We start from the raw sequence: 22,521 nt of genomic DNA, 5'->3' as shown, positions 1-22,521 counted from the left end.
ATCAAACTCCATTTCTTATCACCACAGAGACTCTCCTCCCCACACAAGAAGCAAAGACAGCAAAAAACAGACGTCTAGAGAGAAAAGAGAAATTGTACTCACCGCACAAAATAGTTGCCTATATAAAAAAAACGAATGGACGAGCCCCCACTTGTTACGAGCCCCTCTAGTCTAGAGGTAAGAAGAGGCATGTAACAAAAGAAAACGTGGAGAGAATGAGAGAACTGCCGTCTCCAGGTCCCAGGGCAGGTACAGTAATGCTCAAGAACACAAGATTCAAAGATAACAATTTATTAAACCAATGGTGAGAATTAGCAAACTTCAGGAGGGGAGAGGCCAAAAAAATAACAAACAAAAAGATTCTTAAAGTTAAGGGATAACTTACCTACCAAAAAAAAAAAAGAAAATAAGAATACAAACACAATTCCCTAACTCCCTTTTCTACATAAACAGGAGAAAATAATAAAAATAAAGACATCCACCTCCCTACAAAACTAAAAGAAAAGACTTAGAATATCAAAAGAATTAAGATAACAAAATAAAATAACTGATGTTCACAGATAACTCTTAAATCAACCGAAAAACTCAATGCTGTTCAGCTTACACAAGTCTCAGGATTGGGAAAATTAGCTGAAACACTAGACAGCTCAGGTAAACCAGCCAACTGAAGCCCACTTAATTGTTGTAAAGTTTTAAGTATACACCCATTAGCTGAAACACTTCACATACAGCTCTTTACCTGAACACCACAGGCAAAACAATATAAATAAAAGAAAACCAACAACACTGGGACCGGAAGATGGTAGTATCTCTCAGAGGAAAGTCTCTCTCCTGGACTGGAAGTCTTCAGCTTCATTTATACTCCACTTAACGAGCTACAACAGGATTCAGGTGGCACTCATGAGCCTGTCAAGCAAACAGTAGGAGGAGCAAGAGCAGCATAGAGAAAAACAAAAAAAACAGAACACATGGAAAAAAACAAAAAGATACACAAGTCACAACTCACAAAACAAAATGAATCCCTACGTCCATAGGGACGTAACAAGCACCAAATCATCATATTAGAATGATTTCGGAAGAATAGTGTGATCATGTCATCTAGAGAATTCCTATCGAAACGTATAGGGAACACAAAAAGCAAAATCTTTAAAGTTGTAACAAAGACAGAAAAAGCAAAGCACACATTTAAATTTACATCATGATCTAAATATCAAAAAAATGAGGGCTGTACCTATAAAAATCACTATTGAAAAAAAGCAAAATGCCAAGGACAGATATTTCACTGTATGACAGCAGCCGCAAATAGTTTCTAGAGCTTTTATTTTGAGATGAGGAGAACAGCAGAAACAGCAGCTGTCAAATTTAAAGTTCAAACATTTAATTTAGCCCAATGTGCCACTGATGTAAAAATAGATCTATAGTTTTTCTATTTGAAATAGATTTCTATTGGTCAGACAACATTTAAATGCTTACATGAAAATGATACTCCTAATAAGTTACGGTTTAATTTAACGATATAGTGGAGTTCAAAAGTCTGAGAAAAAAATAAAATCTGGAATATCTGTTTTAAACATGAGGGGAAAAAATGGGGACAATTATTTAATCATTGTGCCAATAATTAGGGCCTGAGCACTGATAATGTGAGGACCCTATTGGAATTGCTCCGTTTATCTAATTTGTAATGGAAAATTACAATTCATAAGTATTTTATGATTTGAACTAGTTCCGAAAGTATTCGTGATGATGTTTTACCAAGTTAATATTACACTTTGTGCCCAGCCGATACATATTAATCACACACACACATAATAGATAAAGTTACATCCTGTTGATCTTTCTGATGTTCTGCAATGGGACCTCATTATCGCAAACTTAAATCTTAAAGGAAGAAGGAGACCATCTGGAGCCCAGAACCAGCCAAGGAGTCCATAAGATACATACTAATGTCTTACATACTAATCTATCTATCTATCTATCTATCTATCTATCTATCTATCTATCTATCTATCTATCTATCTATCTATCTATCTATCTATCTATCTATCTATCTATCTATCTATCTATCTATCTATCTATCTATCTATCTATCTATCTATCTATCTATCTATCTATCTATCTATCTATCTATCTATCTATCTGTCTATCTATCTATCTATCTGTCTGTCTGTACTTACAGAACATAAAATCTATCCATCCATCCATCCATCCATCCATCCATCCATCCATCCATCCATCCATCCATCCATCCATCCATCCATCCATCCATCCACACTGTAAAAAAAATCCCAGTAAAATTTACGGTAAAAAGACGGCAGCTGTGGTTGCCAGATATAATGATATAACTGATATAATGTTAATTTACCAACCTAATGAAGTACTAATATCTGTTTTGTATCTTTATAATACACTGACAGTCACCAGACACAGTGGTGATAAGAGTCACATGATGAATCAAAGTTCATCACAAACAGATTTTCCACAAGCTGAGAAAGACGACACTAACATATAGAAGGTGCACACAGTGTCATTCACACACACTAAACACCATCATGGTAACATGCATGAAATTTTAAAAATGCAATAAACATTAATTTAACAACATTAAATGTAACATAAAACCCTAATGTACATAACTGATTAGAAAAAAAATAGAAAAACTAAGAAGAAACAGAGTTATTTCAACGAAAATATATCAAATGTGAAGTGTCACACAGGGAATTGTGGGAATGTCAATTTACGGTTTTCCACTGTAAATTTTACAATGAATTATTATTTTTCACTTCCAAAAACTGTGAATTTAACGGTACTTTACCGTAAAATTACATTAAATGTAACGTTAGATCTATTACAGTTATTCACCATATATGGTACGGAAACTTTCTGTAAACCAATTGACAGTTTTTCACCGCAGCATTTTTACAATCTTTTACTGTTAAAATCACGGTCATTTTTTACAGTGCATCCATCCATCGGCTAATTTATTCAGCTAACCAATTAGCCAATTGATAATTAATTAAAACAAATAAAACAAAATAAAAAAACCTTTAGGTGAGTTGCGTATACATAATTTGGTAAAAGGCGCTACATGACAGTTCATGCTTTTGCTTCATGAATTGAACACAGCAGAAAAATGAGTCATCCACAAATACCCTGTATATGAGGGCTTCACTGTATGGTCTGTTATAACACACTGCTTTACTTAGTACTTATATGAGAGGAAAATATATTTTATAAAAGAAGTGTCATCTGCATGGATGCCTTCATTTCTGCTCAGAAACCCACTAGTTCTACTTTGCATACAATTCTTTAGGCCACTGTCCTCCTGAGTGATCTGAGAGTGAGAGTGACACTGAGAGTGATCTGTGAGGACACATTGCCACATTTGGCAGATATTTGGCAGAGATTGTAACGTTGTGTTTCTTGAACATGTTGTGTTGCTCCTCTAAAAAATGCTCTGGGCATTTTTGTTCCATAGGAGGTAAGGCTTGTTATCAAATAAGCACCTTTGTGTGAATTTATTATTTATGATAGCAAGGTTGATGGTAGAAGTTGGTAGTGGCTGGTGTATGAAAACATTTATGAAATACATACTGGATATTTAATTTTGAGCATTCCAAAAAATGATTTATATTTTAGAAAATGAAGCATGATTGCTATAATTAAAAAAAAAAGGACTTGTAACCCAAAGGTCATGGGTTCGAGTCTCAGGTCTGGCAGGGATTGTCGGTGAGGGGAGTGAATATCCTGCGCTCTCTCCATCCTCAACACCACGACTGCGGTGAGACCCTTGAGCAGGGCGCCGCAGCAATGGCTGCCCACTGCTCCGGGTGTGTGTTCACGGTGGATGGGTTAAATGCAGAGCACAAATTCCGAGTATGGGTCACTATACTTGGCCACATGTCACTTTACTTCAAAAGACAAAGAGAAAATCACTCACTGATCTTGACTTTTGTGGTCATTGGGAGAATTCCCGGTGGATGGGCTACTCATAAAGTGGGCTGGCAGTACCATTTCAACATAAAGGCAGTCTCAGATAGGACATGGAACACGCAAGTCTTTAGTTAATTTTCAGTGAGAGAAAAACAGAATTGGCAAATTGCAAGCGGTTCTAGTAGTGGCCCTGGTTAGACCTATACCTGAAAATCTTAAAGCACTCTTTACAAGGTTACATGGAACAATAACTTTTTCTATTGACTGGGCCAGTAGAAAAAAAAACCTTAGCGTTGCGCCCTGATATATTAAAGACACAGCTAAATCTGACGTTTATTACAATGGGTTTATGTGAAGATTGTTTTAAGTTTACTTTCAGTTATACTGTAATGTTGAATGTCTATAATTAATAGCTAAAGTTGAGAAAAAAAATCCATTTAATAGAGACGTCAGTAACAGTACTGGTATTAGTGATACTGGCCTTCATTCATATGCTTAGTAAAAAGATGCCATTAAACAAATATTTAAAATATACTGTCTTTATGTTGTTTCTACATTATTTGAGATTCAATGTAAAAGTATTACAATATAACATATATATATATATATATATATATATATATGCCAGGTGCGATTAATTGTAATTAATTACAGAAAAATGTGCTATTTGTTACGGGTGGCTGGTAGAGAGATGAGGCAGATACGGATTTCCACGATAATAGAGACTTTACTTCAAACAATGGCAATGAACAACAGACAGACACCTTAACAAAACAGAGAACGGACCAGGAGTGCAGGGAGTGAGTGCATTATATAGGAGTGCTAACAATAGAGTCCAGGTGCAGGTGATCCGTGATGATAGGGAGATGACGAGGGAAGTGAGTGCAGGTGTGGAGAACAGGAGGATTCTGGGAAATGGAGTCCAGGGAAACAAGGGATCTGTAACAGTACCTCCCCCTCCCGGTAGGCGCGTCCTCGCGCCGTAGATGTAACAACCGGGAGGGGGGCGGGCGCCCTGGAGACCTCAAACCGGAGCAGGGGAAGGAGTAAACTGGAGTGGAGGTCTCCAGGGCAGGTCCAAAAACCATGGCGGGTCAGGAGCCGTGGGCAGCCATGGGGGGTCAGGGGCTGAAGGCATCCATGGCGGGTCAGGGGCTGAAGGCGTCCATGGCGGGTCAGGGGCTGAAGGCAGCCATGGCGGGTCAGGGGCTGAAGGCAGCCATGGCGGGTCAGGTGCAGCGGGCAGCCATGGCGGGTCAGGTGCAGCGGGCAGACATGCAGCAGGCATACATGGCGGGTCAGGTGCAGCGGGCAGCCATGGCGGGTCAGGTGCAGCGGGCAGCCATGGCGGGTCAGGAGCCGAAGCCTTCGAGGCGTTGAGCCCAGGCGTCGCTGAAGGACTGGCGGGTGATGGCGGAACCGAAGGCTCCGCCGACCGAAGCGCAGCCGGGGCTCCAGAAGGCCGCAGTGAAAGCAGAAGGACAGCCAACAAAACGAACACCGGGGGGAGTGAGGAGGCCAACTGAATCCGAGGGACGGAGTGACGGAGCGGAGACGGAGGAGTGAAGTCCAGAGGGGAGGGCAGGCTGATGAATGACCAAGGTGTGAGTGGAGGCAGGATGGAGACTGGTGAAGCTGGAGGACTGATGGGCAACGGTGGAGCAGAGGGAGGTTGGAGCCGGGGTGAAGGTAATCGCCCAGAGGTCCGAGGTGGAGATCTGGGCGAGGGGGCTTGTGGTGGAGGTGCAGTATAGACATGACTTGGTGGAGGCGGGAGAGGGAGGCAGGGAGGGAAAACAGTCTTTGGGCTGGAGAGTTCAATCACAGAGACCATACTAGGAGCGGCTGGCTCGGCGGCGGCAGCTGGAGCGGCAGGCTCGGCGGCGGCGGCTGGAGCGGCAGGCTCGGCGGCGGCGGCTGGAGCGGCAGGCCCGGCGGCGGCGGCTGGAGCGGCAGGCTCGGCGGCGGCGGCTGGAGCGGCGGGCTCGGCGGCGGCGGCTGGAGCGGCGGGCTCGGCGGCGGCGGCTGGAGCTGAGGGCTCGGCGGCGGCGGCTGGAGCTGAGGGCTCGTAGGCGGCGGAGACTGGAGAACTTTGCTCGGCGGCGGAGACTGGAGAACTTTGCTCGGCGGCGGAGACTGGAGAACTTTGCTCGGCGGCGGAGACTGGAGAACTTTGCTCGGGCGGCGGAGACTGGAGAACTTTGCTCGGCGGCGGAGACTGGAGAACTTTGCTCGGGCGGCGGAGACTGGAGAACTTTGCTCGGCGGCGGAGACTGGAGAACTTTGCTCGGCGGCGGAGACTGGAGAACTTTGCTCGGGCGGCGGAGACTGGAGAACTTTGCTAGGCGGCGGAGACTGGAGAACTTTGCTCGGCGGCGGAGACTGGAGAACTTTGCTCGGCGGCGGAGACTGGATAACTTTGCTCGGCGGCGGAGACTGGAGAACTTTGCTCGGCGGCGGAGACTGGGAGAACTTTGCTCGGCGGCGGAGACCGGAGAACTTTGCTCGGCGGCGGAGACTGGAGAACTTTGCTCGGCGGCGGAGACTGGAGAACTTTGCTCGGCGGCGGAGACTGGAGAACTTTGCTCGGCGGCGGAGACTGGAGAACTTTGCTCGGCGGCGGAGACTGGAGAACTTTGCTCGGCGGCGGAGACTGGAGAACTTTGCTCGGGCGGCGGAGACTGGAGAACTTTGCTCGGCGGCGGAGACTGGAGAACTTTGCTCGGCGGCGGAGACTGGAGAACTTTGCTCGGCGGCGGAGACTGGAGAACTTTTGCTCGGCGGCGGAGACTGGAGAACTTTGCTCGGCGGCGGAGACTGGAGAACTTTGCTCGGCGGCGGAGACTGGAGAACTTTGCTCGGCGGCGGAGACTGGAGAACTTTGCTCGGCGGCGGAGACTGGAGAACTTTGCTCGGCGGCGGAGACTGGAGAACTTTGCTCGGCGGCGGAGACTGGAGAACTTTGCTCGGCGGCGGAGACTGGAGAACTTTGCTCGGCGGCGGAGACTGGAGAACTTTGCTCGGCGGCGGAGACTGGAGAACTTTGCTCGGCGGCGGAGACTGGAGAACTTTGCTCGGCGGCGGAGACTGGAGAACTTTGCTCGGCGGCGGAGACTGGAGAACTTTGCTCGGCGGCGGAGACTGGAGAACTTGGCTCGGCGGCGGAGACTGGAGAACTTGGCTCGGCGGCGGAGACTGGAGAACTTGGCTCGGAGGAGACTGGAGAACTTGGCTCGGAGGAGACTGGAGAACTTGGCTCGGAGGAGACTGGGGTTGAGGGCCATTTCATCCCCTCAAATACAATTAAAATCCCCACAGGCACTGGAGCTGGCTCTGTGGGGACTGGAGCTGGCTCTGGAGATACTGGAGCTGGCTCTGGAGATACTGGAGCGGGCTCTGGAGATACTGGAGCGGGCTCTGGAGACACTGGAGCGGGCTCTGGAGATACTGGAGCGAGCTCTGGAGATACTGGAGCGGGCTCTGGAGATACTGGAGCGGGCTCTGGAGATACTGGAGCGGGCTCTGGAGATACTGGAGCGGGCTCTGGAGACATTGGGGCCGCTTTCTTCCTCCTCCTCCGCTTACTGGGCCCAGTAGCGGAATATGGGTCCAGCCTGGGGCAGGCAGGGAGTTCGCTGGAGCGGTGTGCGGAGGAAGCCGGAGGTTGACTAACTGGCCCGGCCAACCGTGTTTCTGGATGGACCGGACGACAACACTGATCCTGAACCTCTTTCACTAAGAATTTGGAGCCATTCAACCACAAAATTAAATTGATAGTTTCGCTTAAGGAGAAACAAAAAACAGGTTCATCAAAACGGATAGTGTCGTCATCCAATCCATCCAAAAACAGGGAGATCAACTGAGCGTCGGGCCAGTTAGACAAGTAAGCAAGCTCAACGAACTCCTCCACATACCTCTCCAGCGAACGTCCTACCTGCAGGAGCCCGATAATGCGTTCGCTGGCTGTTAGGGTGAGAGGCGATGGAGGAGCTGGATCCAGGGAGCTGGGGAAAGTCTCCATTTTTTTTTTCGTGGAAAATCCGGTCGGTTTGGGTCCGTTCTTCTGTTACGGGTGGCTGGTAGAGAGATGAGGCAGATACGGATTTCCACGATAATAGAGACTTTACTTCAAACAATGGCAATGAACAACAGACAGACACCTTAACAAAACAGAGAACGGACCAGGAGTGCAGGGAGTGAGTGCATTATATAGGAGTGCTAACAATAGAGTCCAGGTGCAGGTGATCCGTGATGATAGGGAGATGACGAGGGAAGTGAGTGCAGGTGTGGAGAACAGGAGGATTCTGGGAAATGGAGTCCAGGGAAACAAGGGATCTGTAACACTATTAATTAGTTATTTTTTTAAATCAATTGACAACACGCATGTGTATGTGTGTGTGTGTGTGTGTATATATATATATATATATATATATATATATATATATATATATATATATATATATATATATATATATATATATATATATATATATATATATAATGCATGTATGTATGTATACACATACACATATATTATGTGGGTATGTCATAAATGAGAAGTTTGGATTTTCAAAACAATCTATATTAAAATATAATGTGTGTGTGTGTGTGTGTGTGTTTGTTACGCCCTTGATTTTGTACTTATCATTTTCTCTGTCTAGACATCATTTCCTTCAATTCTCAAAATATGAGTAATTTGGTTTGTGATTTGTACAAGAAAGCTCAATTTTCTCTCTCTCGAGTGCTCCTTCAACGCTTGTGTTGAACGGTAGAGGCTGGAACCACAAGGCAATCAATGAATGTCGCTCAAGCATTGCATTACTGCGTACAATAGCTTCTGATTTGCGCGCTCTTTTTTGCGCTGTACTGTATGGCCAGTGCGAGTACGCGTTTGCCGCTGCTGCTATGACAACAGCGCGCGCTTTTTCCAACTTGTGAGTGATTCACAGCCCACATTCGCGGTTATCCAGTAGGCTCTGAAAGAAAACCAAGCAACGGTCCCACTAGAGGAAGACTTTTTTTCCCTTTCTTTCTTTCTTTCTTTTCTTTTGTTTTTTTAGAAGACTGTGTACACTCATACTGTACTGCACTGAGGAACCACAAACACCCTCCATATCTATTCAGGCACAGCTGGAGTGACATTTTGGCACGTTCACTCGCTCTCAGCTCTCCAGCTCTCACTTCTTAAAGTTTGAGGCAGCGTGTCAGTGAGGGAAAAAAGATGGATTTTCAGTGCGGATATTAAAGGCAATAGGATTTAAGAAACTAGAACGATTGAGGTCACCACTAAAGTGTACATTTCATTCATACGTTTTTTTATTTTACCCCCATTTCCATGGCGACGACACGGCGCGGTCATCGATAAGCGCTCTGTACTAAGTACGCGAGGGATTTTGTTGTCTACCTAGGGAGGAAATCTGGATTAACAGATGAAGTGTAATGGCTAACTAACGCGTTTCTCTTTTGGACTACTGTGAACGGATTTACACTAAGAAAACTCCGCAGATGAAGATGGTTGCGTGTGGAGGCTGCGCGGCGTCCTGGAGGAGGTGTGTGGTGGTGATGAGTCTCAGACTGCTGTTCCTTCTCCCCGCAGGTCTGCCTGTCCGCAGTCAAGGAGAATCCCAATCCGATAACAAACAGATGGACAATATCACCATCAGACAAGGAGAGACGCTCTTCCTCAGGTAGGCTGTGATGGTTATGCATTTATCATGCTGTCATGTTTCTGTGTCCTGCGGGCATATCTGCACTGTCAAACGTTTTGCATGTCACTTCATGACGTTTTTATCGATATGTTTTTGAAAGAAAGAAATGTGGCTCATTTGGCTTAGCTAGCTTCAAAATTAGTTATAATGTTATTGTGCTTGAAGTTTTGGTGCACAAACTCTTGACTATTTCTACCCACTATACTTGAAAAGTTAAGTTTAAGTGCTGGCACTAAATCTTTAATGAAATTCAATACCTGCAGTTCATTGCAGTCACTTTGAATTTAATTACTGATGAAGAAAATTAAGTTCAAACTTGGCAATCTCAGAAAATTACATTTGTGGCAAATTAAATGGATGGGAAAAAAGTTTAATTCCATACTAAGGTGAATATTTTTATAGTTCACAGAGCAATATCAGAAAATATAACCTAATAAATTATCTTCTGAAGCAGCCATGAGTCAGAAGTATGCACCAAAGTGTCAGTGATGTAGGAAAAGTGGATATGAGCTATTTTATACTATTTTCAAATTGAGGCCCAATAGTTGCCAAGTACTTTGCACTTTGTTAGTCTATTAAAACTTCTAAAGCCATTATTTATTATATACAGCAACTAATTATTTTAAGCAGTTTGTGTGTGCTTTACTTTTATTATCCAACTAATTGTGTTGTGTGTGTACTTAACCATAGTTTGTAGATAAAATTGTCCCCCAAACTGAGGTAAATGTGACAAAACCTCCCTTTGGGTATGTCCTTAATTGGAAAAAATATACATAGCTAAGAAAATGTGTGTGTGTGTGTGTCAGGTTTTGCCTATATTGGGGGGAACAAATGTCCCCACAGGGACTGTAAAACCTGAATTCAGCTGCATTGTGGAGAATAGCTAACACTTTCTGTGAGAACACAACTTAATGAACATAGGTAAACAATGTCTTAATGAAAATGTACAAATTCAGAACATTTTAAGTGAGGGTTTGGTTTAAAGTTAGAGACCGGGGAGTGTTGTAACATGGGGTCATTTGTAACACTGTCGTCAGAAAAGATCTATGGTGATGCCTTCAATATCATACACTCCCATCACCTTTTTGAGCATACAGGAGAAGTAGCATGTGACTAGCAACATTGTAGATTTTATGACCAAAAAACTGATTTTCAGGAAGGAAATGATTTTTTTTTTTTTATCAAGATTATTTTTTGCCTAGCTACCATTGTATGATAGTATTATTCAACATGTTCTCCAACCAATACGCCTATATAGGTCGTTTGTCACTTCCCTGAAATACGACCCATAGGAGCGTTTACTAAAGTTGTGCCCCTATCGACAGCAGGACTCTTTAATTTTAATTCATGAAATACGACCCATAGGAGCATTTGCTAAAGTTTCGCCCCTATAGACAACAGGACACTTTCATTTTAATGCATTGTTCTTTTTTATTTCAGGTTTTGCGTAGCTCAATTGGCAGAGCATTGCAAAAACAATCATGTGATCATGCGATTGTGGGTTCGATCCCAGGGAATGCATGTGCTCATAAAGTGTATATGCACTATTAATGACTAACGGTAGGTTTAGGGTTGGGGTGGGTGTGGTCGTTAATAAAAAAATGAGTTTTGCTAAATGGAAATACAGTAGGACAAATGGTGTAAAGTCCACACATTTGCATTTAAAGGTGATAGAGAGGATTTTTTCGTCGACTGTGAATCCAAAGACTGTTAGTGAGTTTTTGAAATGAGCACATGCATAAGAACAACCCCCCTCCTCATTTTGAGGGAACGCCTCCCAAAACTTGTGCACGGGTATTGGAACACAAGTGTTTACCACTGGCATTCGCTCTGTCGTGTTAAGGCTGGAATACACTACACGATTTTTAAAATACACTTGCCGAGTTTGTAAATGGTTACAGAGAAAAGCCGGGCATCATACACTACCAGACTTTAAAATCGTTCGGAACACAAACAGAAACACATGCTTGGTTGCTAGGAGACGCATGACAGACAGGCGAAACAAATGCAAGAGATGAGTAGTGGAAGATGCGAGGCAAATGCTTTTGGAGATAGACAGGGGTGGGTAGACACAGTCAGTATGGACAGATTACAACAGGAGTTAGAGGTAAATTGTGTAGTTTTATGAATATCCAAGTTGTTACCTATAATGTAATCAATTATCATAATCAGTCGCTATGTACATTTAATGTAATATAATTAATAATTCTTCTGGCGTAAATGTATAATAGTGATGAATATTAACATATTTAATAATGAATGAATCCGGATTTGCCGCAGAATGTGGTTTGCTAACTCTCTCAAGACAAAGCTAACAGTACAGTACTTACTGAAGCAATTTTTCTATCATGGTGGAGCTCCACTTATTCTTCAGTGATTTTTTTATTGCGTTATGAAAAAGAATTTCCGTATTTTTCAACTTGGGAGCGACGTGAGCTGTATTGACCCGACTGTGTGACGAAACTGACGCAAACAAATATAAAACGGCAGATTCTGCATTTTCTCATTCATGAATGTCATGTGCGATCTCGCGGGCGCGGCTCCATCTAGCGGCTGTAAGCGGTATATTTTAGTGTCTCAACATGATTACCATGATTACTCGTCAGGCGCCAAGCTTGTGATTCGTGCGCTGAATGAGGTAAGTTTTTCCTTATTACCCGATTTTGTACAGTAGTCTCATTTTTTTCTCGATCTTTTTGACTTTGCACCCTTGATTTGCATTGTTTGGGCAGCGTATGACTGTATCGTGTACTGTATTTATAACAACAACACATATAGTGCACTGATGTGTGTTCTAAAATCGGCTCAAAATATCAAACATGTTTGATATCCTCCGACTGGATGGAATCTATGACCATGATATATTACGCGATTTTCCATGGAATCTGTCGGCTCAAATCTGCAGACTGGCTCTGACTTTTGTCAACTAGCGTCAACTTGTTCAGACTATAAATCGGGGGGGAAATCGGGGCAAAAATCGTGTAGTGTATTCCAGCCTTTAGTGGATTCATTTTGTCGGACTCACCGCAGGTAACTCATAATCTGCAGTTGTTACTCCTGTCTCCTGACAAAAACATTGCATGCGGCGCCTGTGTGGAAAGTTACTGGAGCGCGCGGCCGCGCTCGTCTCTCACAAGGAACGTCATGGCAGTGATTGACAAGCCAGAGGGCCAATCCGCACACGTCTCTCACAAGGAACGTCACAGCAGTGATTGACAAGCCGGAGGGATGATCGGGTAAATGATTGGCTGATGTTTTTAAGGCCCTACCTCGTACACCTAATAAATAGTCTTTTATCAGTTAGTAAAGACAGTTTCAAGTAATATTGCAAAAATTTATTACATTTGATTTTACATTTTATTAAAACATAAGTATTTTTACGTTTTCGTGCTATAAATATGTCAATATTGTACGTTTTTGAGTGCATGAAAATGTAAGTAAATGTACGTGTGGTAGAACCACACTTTCTGTAAAAATACAAACGTACTCTCATGAGATCACGTTGTTTTTATGTCTTCTTATCAGATAAAAACTGCCTCAATTGAATGCGTACATTTTTTATGCACATTTTTAGAATTTATGCGCATCTTGGCATTTACATCCAGGATTTTTTTTTGTGATTTCCCAAAATTCACATAGCTAGTGACTGAGTGTGACAAGAATACACTCACAAACACACTCGACAGTTGTTTTTGTGCTAAATTTAAAGTCCTAAATGAAATACAATATAAGATTTTTTTGTCACTTTAAATTGTTAATTTTATTCAGTAGTAATTATTCTTTGTTCTTCAATAAACTTCATACATAAATTTAGATAGTGTGGATCTTATTTCAGCAAATCACATCTCATTGTTATTCCTAGATAATGTTACAACTCACCCCAGTAGTGGGGTAGGTTGTAACAATGGAACTCTCTGTATTCGACATTAGCTCACAAAGTTTTATTTGTAGTAGACAAGTGGCTATCGTGTATCAAAGTTTGAGAGATCTAGCACAAACAACCAGATGCTCAAACAAAAAGTGTTACTATCATCCTGGTCTCTCCCTATTATCATTTGTACAGAATAAAAACAATAGTCAATGGAAAGTCCCTACAATGAAAAAACAAAACAAAAAAACAAAAAAACAAATGGTACTGTTTGAATTTGGGTGCTTGTGTGGCAGAGTTACACACAAATATAACTAGGCTAGTTATTTTGGTCACTAATGTTTGGGATCTTCATATGTCTTAATGGAGGGATATGCACAGTATCCTTTAGGATATTCTCATGACTAACAGGATTACACCCACTTTAATAAAGCTTAACCTCTGTGCAGAGATAAAAAAAAAGTGGAGATCACTGATTGACAATATTTATATACAAAGTGTCTGGCTGTTTTTAAACAGTATTAAACATTTAGCCATGTAGTCAACTGTGTATACAATTGAAGAGATGCATTTGAGGCATGGAAAAACAATAATAATCTCTGTTGCATACAGTGAAGACCTGCGTTACTAAATAGATTCAAGCATGTTTTTTTTGTTGATGTCTTCTTGTCTATATAGTAGTTGCGTATTTAGAGTGTTTTAGGCCAGTAGACAAAATCAGGTCCCACCCTAAATTTTTTCTTGTTTGAGAAACCATTTCACTCAGTATATCACAATAAGGAAGAAAACACTATCACTATATAACTTCCATTTTATGGTGACTTTAAATAAATTTGCAGGCCATGATTTTAGGGAAAAACTATTAAAACTTGAAGGGCAGTATTGAGGTCTGGTATTTTGAGATTGCTGCCCTAGAAAGAAAGTAGAAATTTCAAAAAGCCCTATTGTTATGTTTGCTATGCCCCAAAACTGATGTTGTGATTGGTCAAGACATGGGCTGCATGAATGAATGATATTTATTTGACAACAAAGCACTAAAACATCTGACATTACACACATTTTTAGTGAATTCAGCTCATTTTTCAGTAATTCTGGGTATTAAAAGTAATATTTGATAAAAAATATTGCAGTCGATACATCTAGCTTCCTGTTTTTGGGTGTTAAATCAAATTTGTCCACATATAAATTGGCTTATTTAAAATTTTGCCATAGTTATAAACCTTGTACGAACTGTGCAGCAGTTTCACTGATACGTTGCCAGTCATTGTGACAGCTACACAGTTTACAGTTATTGGTGTCATCATACCCGGCTGCCCAAGGTGATGTTTTCAGTCATATTTCCCCTTCAGGTGAACATTAGCAGAAACTAACTCTGGCAGTTCCAAATTAATCTTAGGCCAAAAACATAACAAGGTTATTACATTAAAAATAAGATTCATTGCGTAAGTCCTCAATTGCGTGGGCTAAATTAAAGCCCTCTTACGGAAATATATGACAAAAATTGAGGGAGTTTGAGGGCAGTGAGTGGGTGTTGAAGTGCTGCACTGTCTGGAGAGGATTATGGAATATGACAATTTATTTGCTGGAAGACGAGAGGAGAATGGTTTTGGTTTAAAAGGTGAAATTGACGAGCTACAGAAATACAAAAAGAAAAAGCACAATTAACAGTTAAATCAAACAGATGCTCTTTAACAAATGTGCAAATGAGAGTAAGTGGTCACAAGAAGAAACTACAGTTCAGAGATGACAGGTCAATAAGGTTTTAGGATGGTTTAAGCAATTAAAATATGACAAGTTAATGAGGAATATAACAGAAGAAGCCATTGTGTTCACTAGCGGTGTGAGTCTTACAATGCTAGCTTTAGATTTGGAGCGACTAAAGCAGTTTTCCCTTGAGATTTGTGATTGCCATGTTTGAAAATCTGTTAGGAAAGGGACTAGGAAGACAATATATTTTCTGACAAATGCCTGTTTTGTTTTTTGCAAAAAATAAATGAACTGTATCATACGAAAACAACTACCTAGGGTATAAACCAACAATCGAAACACAAGCTAAACATGTTGAACTTAATGCATTTCCACATGCTGCTTCCTAGCTCTATCTGTCTGGTCGCAGTTGCCAACCTTTTCTCACTTTGCTATTTTAAAACTAAGAACTGTAGATACATCTACCCAACATCTAGAACCCAGATTGAAAAGGTAAGTGGATTTTATCAAAGAATTAGACTTAACCCATTGACCTTTACAATCACACATACAGTATGATTATGATGTTTAGTGTGTCACGTGATTAACTGCTATATTGCAATCTAATTCTGCGCTTTTGCTGAGCCAGAGATGGACTCACCCAACGCTTGTCAGTTGTACAGTGTTTTCAACATAATGAGCATGTTTACATACACACCAATATGCTGATGATAACCCACAAAAATTAGCTCAAGGAAATAACCCGTTGTCTCGGTTTACATGCTGAGCATTCCATTCCACTGATTAAATAAACAAGCAATATTTTGACTGTGCCACTTCTACTTCAGATGCACGAGATGAGAACACATTTTTATAGGCTAATTTCTTGGGTCAAGAAAGAATCTGAGTTTGCGATATATATTTCCTTCTCCCCTACTGTGAAATGCTCGCTCTGTTTAGATGTGCTTAAATCTGCAGTATAAGGATGCTTTCTTGTTACATATCACACGTTTCACTTCAATAAGCTGACAGAACTCAGGTCGATATGTTTACATGCCGGAATCGGGTTAAAGGGCAAATCTAGCTGTGTCGATTGGTTTATGCTTTACTCTGATGAAAGAAAATGGGTTAACATGTTTACCATATGCATAATTTAGCATAATTGGGTTGAGAACATGTATGCAAACATGTTTATTCTAGACTTCAGCAATTAAATACACCAAAGTACCAGCAAAAAAAAAAGTTTGTAACATTATCATCACTAACATGATCATTATAAAGGTGTTTAACTGACAAAATATGTTTACATATTCGTATTTGAGAATCAGAATATCAGATTTTTCACTATATTGGTAAATATTTTGAAATAATAGGGAAAATGAAAGAAAACGATACACCAGTCATACAGCAATGTGAGACATTAAAAATAATGGTCGCCTTAAAAAAAAACTCATGCCAGGGGCTCAGCTAGAATAATTTAAACTTACATGTGAAAGGGTTAATTAATCCCGGCCCTTGGTGTTTTAATGTAATCACCTGGTTCTGTCGTTTTAGAGTTTATTGGACGGAGACAGCACTCACTTTTTCACTTGCTATGGCTGAAAGGCTTGTGATTTATTGGCGTGCTGCTTGTATAGCTTGTTAATACCACCGAGAGCTGGTACGCTGGCCTTGTGCTACTTGTTGAAGCTCTGAGCAGCCAATTTCCTCTCTCCCAGCATTTTCACTCTCAACATGGAACAAATAACTTCTGAGATTTTCCTCAGCATTTTAGTAGGCGGTTAAATAGCATGAAAACATTCATATCACCATCTCATGGTGGTTACCGGAGAACACTGCTCTCATGTTTGCAGGAGGAGTGCTCCTGACTGAGTCTTCTGTGATAAAATCTTTCAGCCACTTGTCTGTCTGTTGTTGTTGACACCTGATATATCTGCTGTCGTTATCACCAGCCTCCCAAATGCTGGTGGATAGAAGCAAATCCCTGCAATTTCCGAAGAGCCCACCAGGTTTAACCTGCATATCAATCCAATATTCTCTCTCTGTGTGTGTGTGTGTGTGTGTGTGTGTGTATGTGTGTATGTGTGGAACAGTGAGTATTAGGGCTGCATTATTTGGTTAAACAATCATATTCTGATTATTTTGACAAATGATGTAAATGCAATTTGAACTGTGATATGATAAATATTTATAACAATATTTTCCTATCGTTTGAGGGTATTTATACTTGTTCGCTTTGTGTTTTTTCTGATTAGATAACAATCCATCCATGAAACGTTTAAATGCCCTTCATGAAGCTTTTTTGAAATGCAGTATAACTCTGTTAGCAGTGTTTGGCTCGTTACTCAAAAAATTTAATTTATTACTTTCAAAAATAATATTATTACTTATTACTCACTAACAACAGTAATTGGTTACACTACTAGTTGTATTACTTTTCCATTACACCCACAAAATTGGCAATTGCCTATTTTTTCCTCAAAATTATTGAAAAAAAAATCATGTAAGGTTGTAAGAAAATGTTTTGTTTTGTTTTGTTTTCTAGAACGAATTTTGGCAAAAGTAATAGATGGGTATATGTCGGGATCAAAAAGGGATGTGGGTGGGCAAGCCATGTAATGCCAGAGTAATGTATTGCCACAACTTACATTTGGTGTTCTTATCACCTTTTCTCCCAACAAATCAAAGTAATTGCAATATTTCCAGCTGCTGAATGTAAGCTTTTCCATATTCCAAGCTAGCTTGCGGCAATGGTGATGTCACATGCATGTAAATGGAATGCGGTTATTTATTTTGGATAGCAATCCAGGTGCAAGTTCAGAGAAAAAAAAGTTTAAAAATTAAATTTGACATAAATACAATATTGCTAGTTACTTTTTACAAATAGAAAGCCACAACAGGATGAAACATTATGTGTATCAGAGAAACACAGAGCCATGGTGCTTCATTCATGAATAAATCAGTGTTCTTGAATGAATCAGTTCAGTGAATTATTCAGTGACTCATTTATAAAGACAGTTACTGGTTTTGTTCCTGAATGAAGCAGCGTGTTTGAATGAATCATTTGATTGAATGATGACTCCGTCACTTGTCACCACCGCCTTAAAAAAAATCTCCCATCAGCACTGCACAGAAACTTATATTTTCATGAGATAATGTAAATATCTATTTCATGTTATCCTTTCACTTCATCTTTCAATAAACACTTTTATTGCATCACATTTTCAACGCAGAGATAATGTGTACTCGTAATAGGCCCCTATATACTATAATTACTTCTTCACAATGTTATTAAGAACTTTTCAGATCCCGAATAAAGGCTGTAATACAGTTTTGTATGGACTTAAGTGTAACATATCATCCGTCCTAAAAAAATCTTTTGAACTTTGTTCAACAGCATAACTTTACTTCCTGCCTCTACTTTCCCCCCACAAATCCCAGCTTTGATATCTAGCTATCACATATCCTGATTCTTGGAGAAAGCTCAGAGTTCTCTTGTACTAACTGAACCGTATTGAACAATCAGATATATTTCGAATATCTGTGGCAGAGACTGAGAAGAGAATAAACGGGAGAGGTTTGAATGGACTGCGGCTTTGGAAAAAAAAATAAGCTTCTTGCTGATAAGATTGAGAGAGCGCTAATTTGATTTCACAGCGAGCTGCTCAACATTATCTGTCTAATTCCACTTTCCTTTACCTTACACCAACATTCTCTTGTCTCTCATTAAAGCCTAATCATTTGAGCCACCATCACAGGGCCAGACAGGAGCACGGGGTGCTGTCATAATGAATGACCATCCAGACGATTCAGAGACCCTGGATTAATCAGTGTTTTGATATTTCAGAATTAATTTGCAATGCCAAAATGGACCTCTACTGTAGTTTGATTTATTTTTTTGGCTGAAAGGAGCTTCCGTTAACCCCCGGTAAGGGGATGAAAGACTAGACGCATCTGTTAGCCAGTGCATTAGCGACAGCTGTTTGTCACTTTTTTTTTGGTTTGAGCCGCCATCAGGGCATGATGACATTGTGGCAGCTCTTTGGCCTGGCTACACACCAAATGGTCCAACACCTTGCTGTCTTTCAGACCATTTCCTTTCACCAGACTCATTAACCTTAGAGAGGACAGAGAACGAGAGAAGGAGAAACAAAAACAAGGCAAAAAACACTGTGGATATAATCACACTTGGCCTCGGTTTTTCCTGTTTTTATCTGGAACCTAAAATTACAAAAATTCTCCCCTCGAACATCTCCATCTTTTTTTTTTTTTTTGCTCTGGCTTTCTCTCAATATATGTGGCCCAGATTATTCATTTCCTGACCTCGAAAATGGCATTGTGATTTTGGAAAAATTGCATGTTTTCGATATCCATTACTTCCCTTTGAGGGTAGAGATGGGCTGCTTGTGCTGTCAAAAAGTGCCAAATTATGCAACCTCAAAATTACAAACTCTGACAGAGAAATGAAACAGTCCATTCGCATTTGCTCGGGATTGAGCTCGCCCTAGTTTTTTGTAAAGCTTTTTTGTTGTTGTTTTTCAGCAAATAGTAGATGTTGAAAAGCATGCATCAGTTCTCAGTCCAGAAAACACTAGATAATGCTGCTGAACAGAAATGCTAGAATTTGTGCTTTTGAGTACAAACCTTTTTTCTTTTTTGTATCTTCTTAAATCTGTAGGCCATAAATTCATAGTTGTTTATCTCATTTTATGGAACTAGAATTCCTAATTGCATTTTTCTTAGCTTATTGACCCCACAAGTGTGAGGGCATTCAGCAAGTGATCACTTCTGCAATTTGTTGTCTCATTTGCTGTTAATAATTTGTATATATTGTCATTATATTGACTGTTGGCTTATTGGACTGTTGCTTGGTCACTGACAAGCCTTTATTGACCAACCGCTAATTAGAAGTATAACGAATGTATGCTGCTGTATTAGGTCACCAGCATGGTCCAGAGAAAAAAATATTGTAAAGAATGGAAAAAAAAAAAGTTAACATTTACCAAATTTGACATTCAGTAAGATTCTTTAATTTTGCTCTAGTATTTTTCTCTTCAGGTTCATACACCTTAAACTACTTTAAAGGGGTCATGAACTGCGTTGTTTAATTGTTTTATAATGTTTCCTGGGGTGCACTTATAATGTTAGTATGCTTTTTACATCCAAAATTGTCATCATTTATAGATAAAAGGCATTTTTCCTACCCTGATTTTAGCCCTCTGGTTTGAACGCTCTGATTTAAGGTGCGTGTCTGCTGTGAGACTTCATTGTAAACACCCTCTGCTGTGATTGGCTAACATCTTTCCATTTGAAATAGCCAAGTATTACTCTCTTTTAACACGTTTTTACTATTACAGCTCTCAAGGTTAACTAATCGTGAAAAGTGTTGCATTACATTTAGATCTATGGCATTATATTTAGATCGTGGCATGAAAGGTTGCAGAGATGAAAACTGTGTAGACATGTTGAGCACTTGAAAGCAGTGATCTCGTCATTGCAACTCATTTTCTGTACACTAACAAATGCTTTCATCTTCACTACCATTGCAAGCGCGATATAACTAAGAGATTCGTTGAATAAAATGGGAGTTTTGCACATCAGTCACTGATAAACTTCCGATGTTTGATTGACAGCTCCAACGATTGCAACGATAAAAAAAAAAAAATAAATTCTCATAATCAAATAAACGTAGTGCTAGGTTTAAAGTCTAGATTTTTTTGTTCATATTTTAACAGGCTGGCAATTCAAAAGAGCCATGCAGCTACACCACAGTATAATAGCTAGCTGTGTGAGTTTATGTGACTAACCTTTGTGGATGCGATGTCTCAAAAAATTTGATGTTGTTCCAGTGTCTTTAATTGTTTTCCCACATTCTGTGCGTCTAGTTGATCTGACGTGATAACCCAAACGAAAGAACATATGGCACGGTGGCTCCCGTCATGTTACATGGGACTCTTATTATGACATTTCGGAGTTTATGTGCATTACACTGACATACGTAATCAAATTCTATGACAGGCGTCCAATCTACCACAACACGCAAAGAAATATATGTGACGCAGATATTATAAAACCATTTAAACACAACACAAATTCTTTATTTATTATATCAGTAGTTAAGGGTAAAAGTCATTTTTAAAATATTCCGAGTCTTTTGTGCCGAGTCGAGTCAAGTCTGGAGTCATTTCAGGTCGAGTCCGAGTCCGAGTCTGAAGTCTGTTAAAATGAGACTCGAGTGCAACTCGAGTCCGAGTCTCTAACTCGAGTGCCCATCTCTGCGGGTAATTCCCCGAAGGTTCGATATTTTAGCGTGCTCCATATGAACTTTTCTCACTCGTTGTGACAACTAACCTATGCTATTCACATCATCATGCATGCATCAAAGCAGCCTGAGCAACTTTTTGAGTGACGTATATATATATATATATATATATATATATATATATATATATATATATATATATATATATATATATGCAATTTCCCACGAAAACCTAAAATATCTAGGTCTAAAATATAAACAATTATGGCAGTCTTACCATAGTGAATCAGGGTAAAGCAAAAACATGTTTTGGAAAAAGAACTTATGTATTAACTACTTTAAATTTTGTTAATTTTGAAAAAAAAAAAAAGTTACATAGTGTACTTTTAACCTTTATAATATCACACTTAATATTTTTCTCACGTAGTTTAAATGGGTTTATGTAGATTCAAAATATATATCTGCGTATATTTTTAGTAAGGGGGTCATCGTATTTGAAGTTCCTTTGGGGGAAACCCCCTGACATATAAGTCCTAATAATAAAAAATCATTTTTGCTCAAGATTGGATTCTGGTAATTTATTTCATCCTCTTATTTTATTCAACAGAAAGAATAAAACACACACCAGCTCTTTTAAGGAGCATTTCAAATCATGAACTTTTATGTAATAATTGTAAATCCTTGCCCAACATCAGAGCGCATTACCCAGCACAGGTTGCCAGCACTTCACTTCATTCTTATTCTTAAAATGCATCTCAGCAACAAAACACACTCCTAAGAGTTGATATTTTGCCCACACACACCTATTAGAAATTCCTGAATGCTGTTTGCAGTTTATTTTATCACCTGGGCCCAGAACTAAGCGGTTGATACCTGCATCCCCAGAGCTCGTGCTAGTGGGAGAGAGATGTAGGACTCAGCTTTTCAGCATGTCACTTTTTTCTTGGCGGATTGCGTCAGCATGGCAAGTGGTTCAGGGCTGGCTAGCGCAGGTGTGTGGTGCTGAGTGCCTGTGGTGTGGCGTTGCTCTGAGCGTCTGGACCGCAGCCAAAGACTTTAGAGGTGGG

At 40.3% G+C, this 22,521-nt stretch overlaps 1 protein-coding gene across 3 annotated transcripts in view; it reads left to right on the top strand.

Annotated features, from left to right (window-relative positions):
- Positions 1-22,521, top strand: part of ntm (neurotrimin) — a 413,623-nt gene that overhangs the window by 266,688 nt on the left and 124,414 nt on the right. For 2 of the 3 annotated variants that reach the window (XM_067397811.1, XM_067397810.1), the window contains exon 2: positions 9,527-9,617. In XM_067397811.1, coding sequence (XP_067253912.1) covers positions 9,527-9,617 — 91 coding nt within the window. Of the gene's footprint in view, positions 1-9,435; positions 9,618-22,521 lie in introns of those variants that run through there. The other variant, XM_067397809.1, reaches the window with a different exon arrangement.

This window comes from Chanodichthys erythropterus, chromosome 10, assembly GCF_024489055.1.
Source record: "Chanodichthys erythropterus isolate Z2021 chromosome 10, ASM2448905v1, whole genome shotgun sequence".
NCBI classification, from domain to species: domain Eukaryota; kingdom Metazoa; phylum Chordata; class Actinopteri; order Cypriniformes; family Xenocyprididae; genus Chanodichthys; species Chanodichthys erythropterus.
This window is presented reverse-complemented; position numbering and strand designations above follow the sequence as displayed.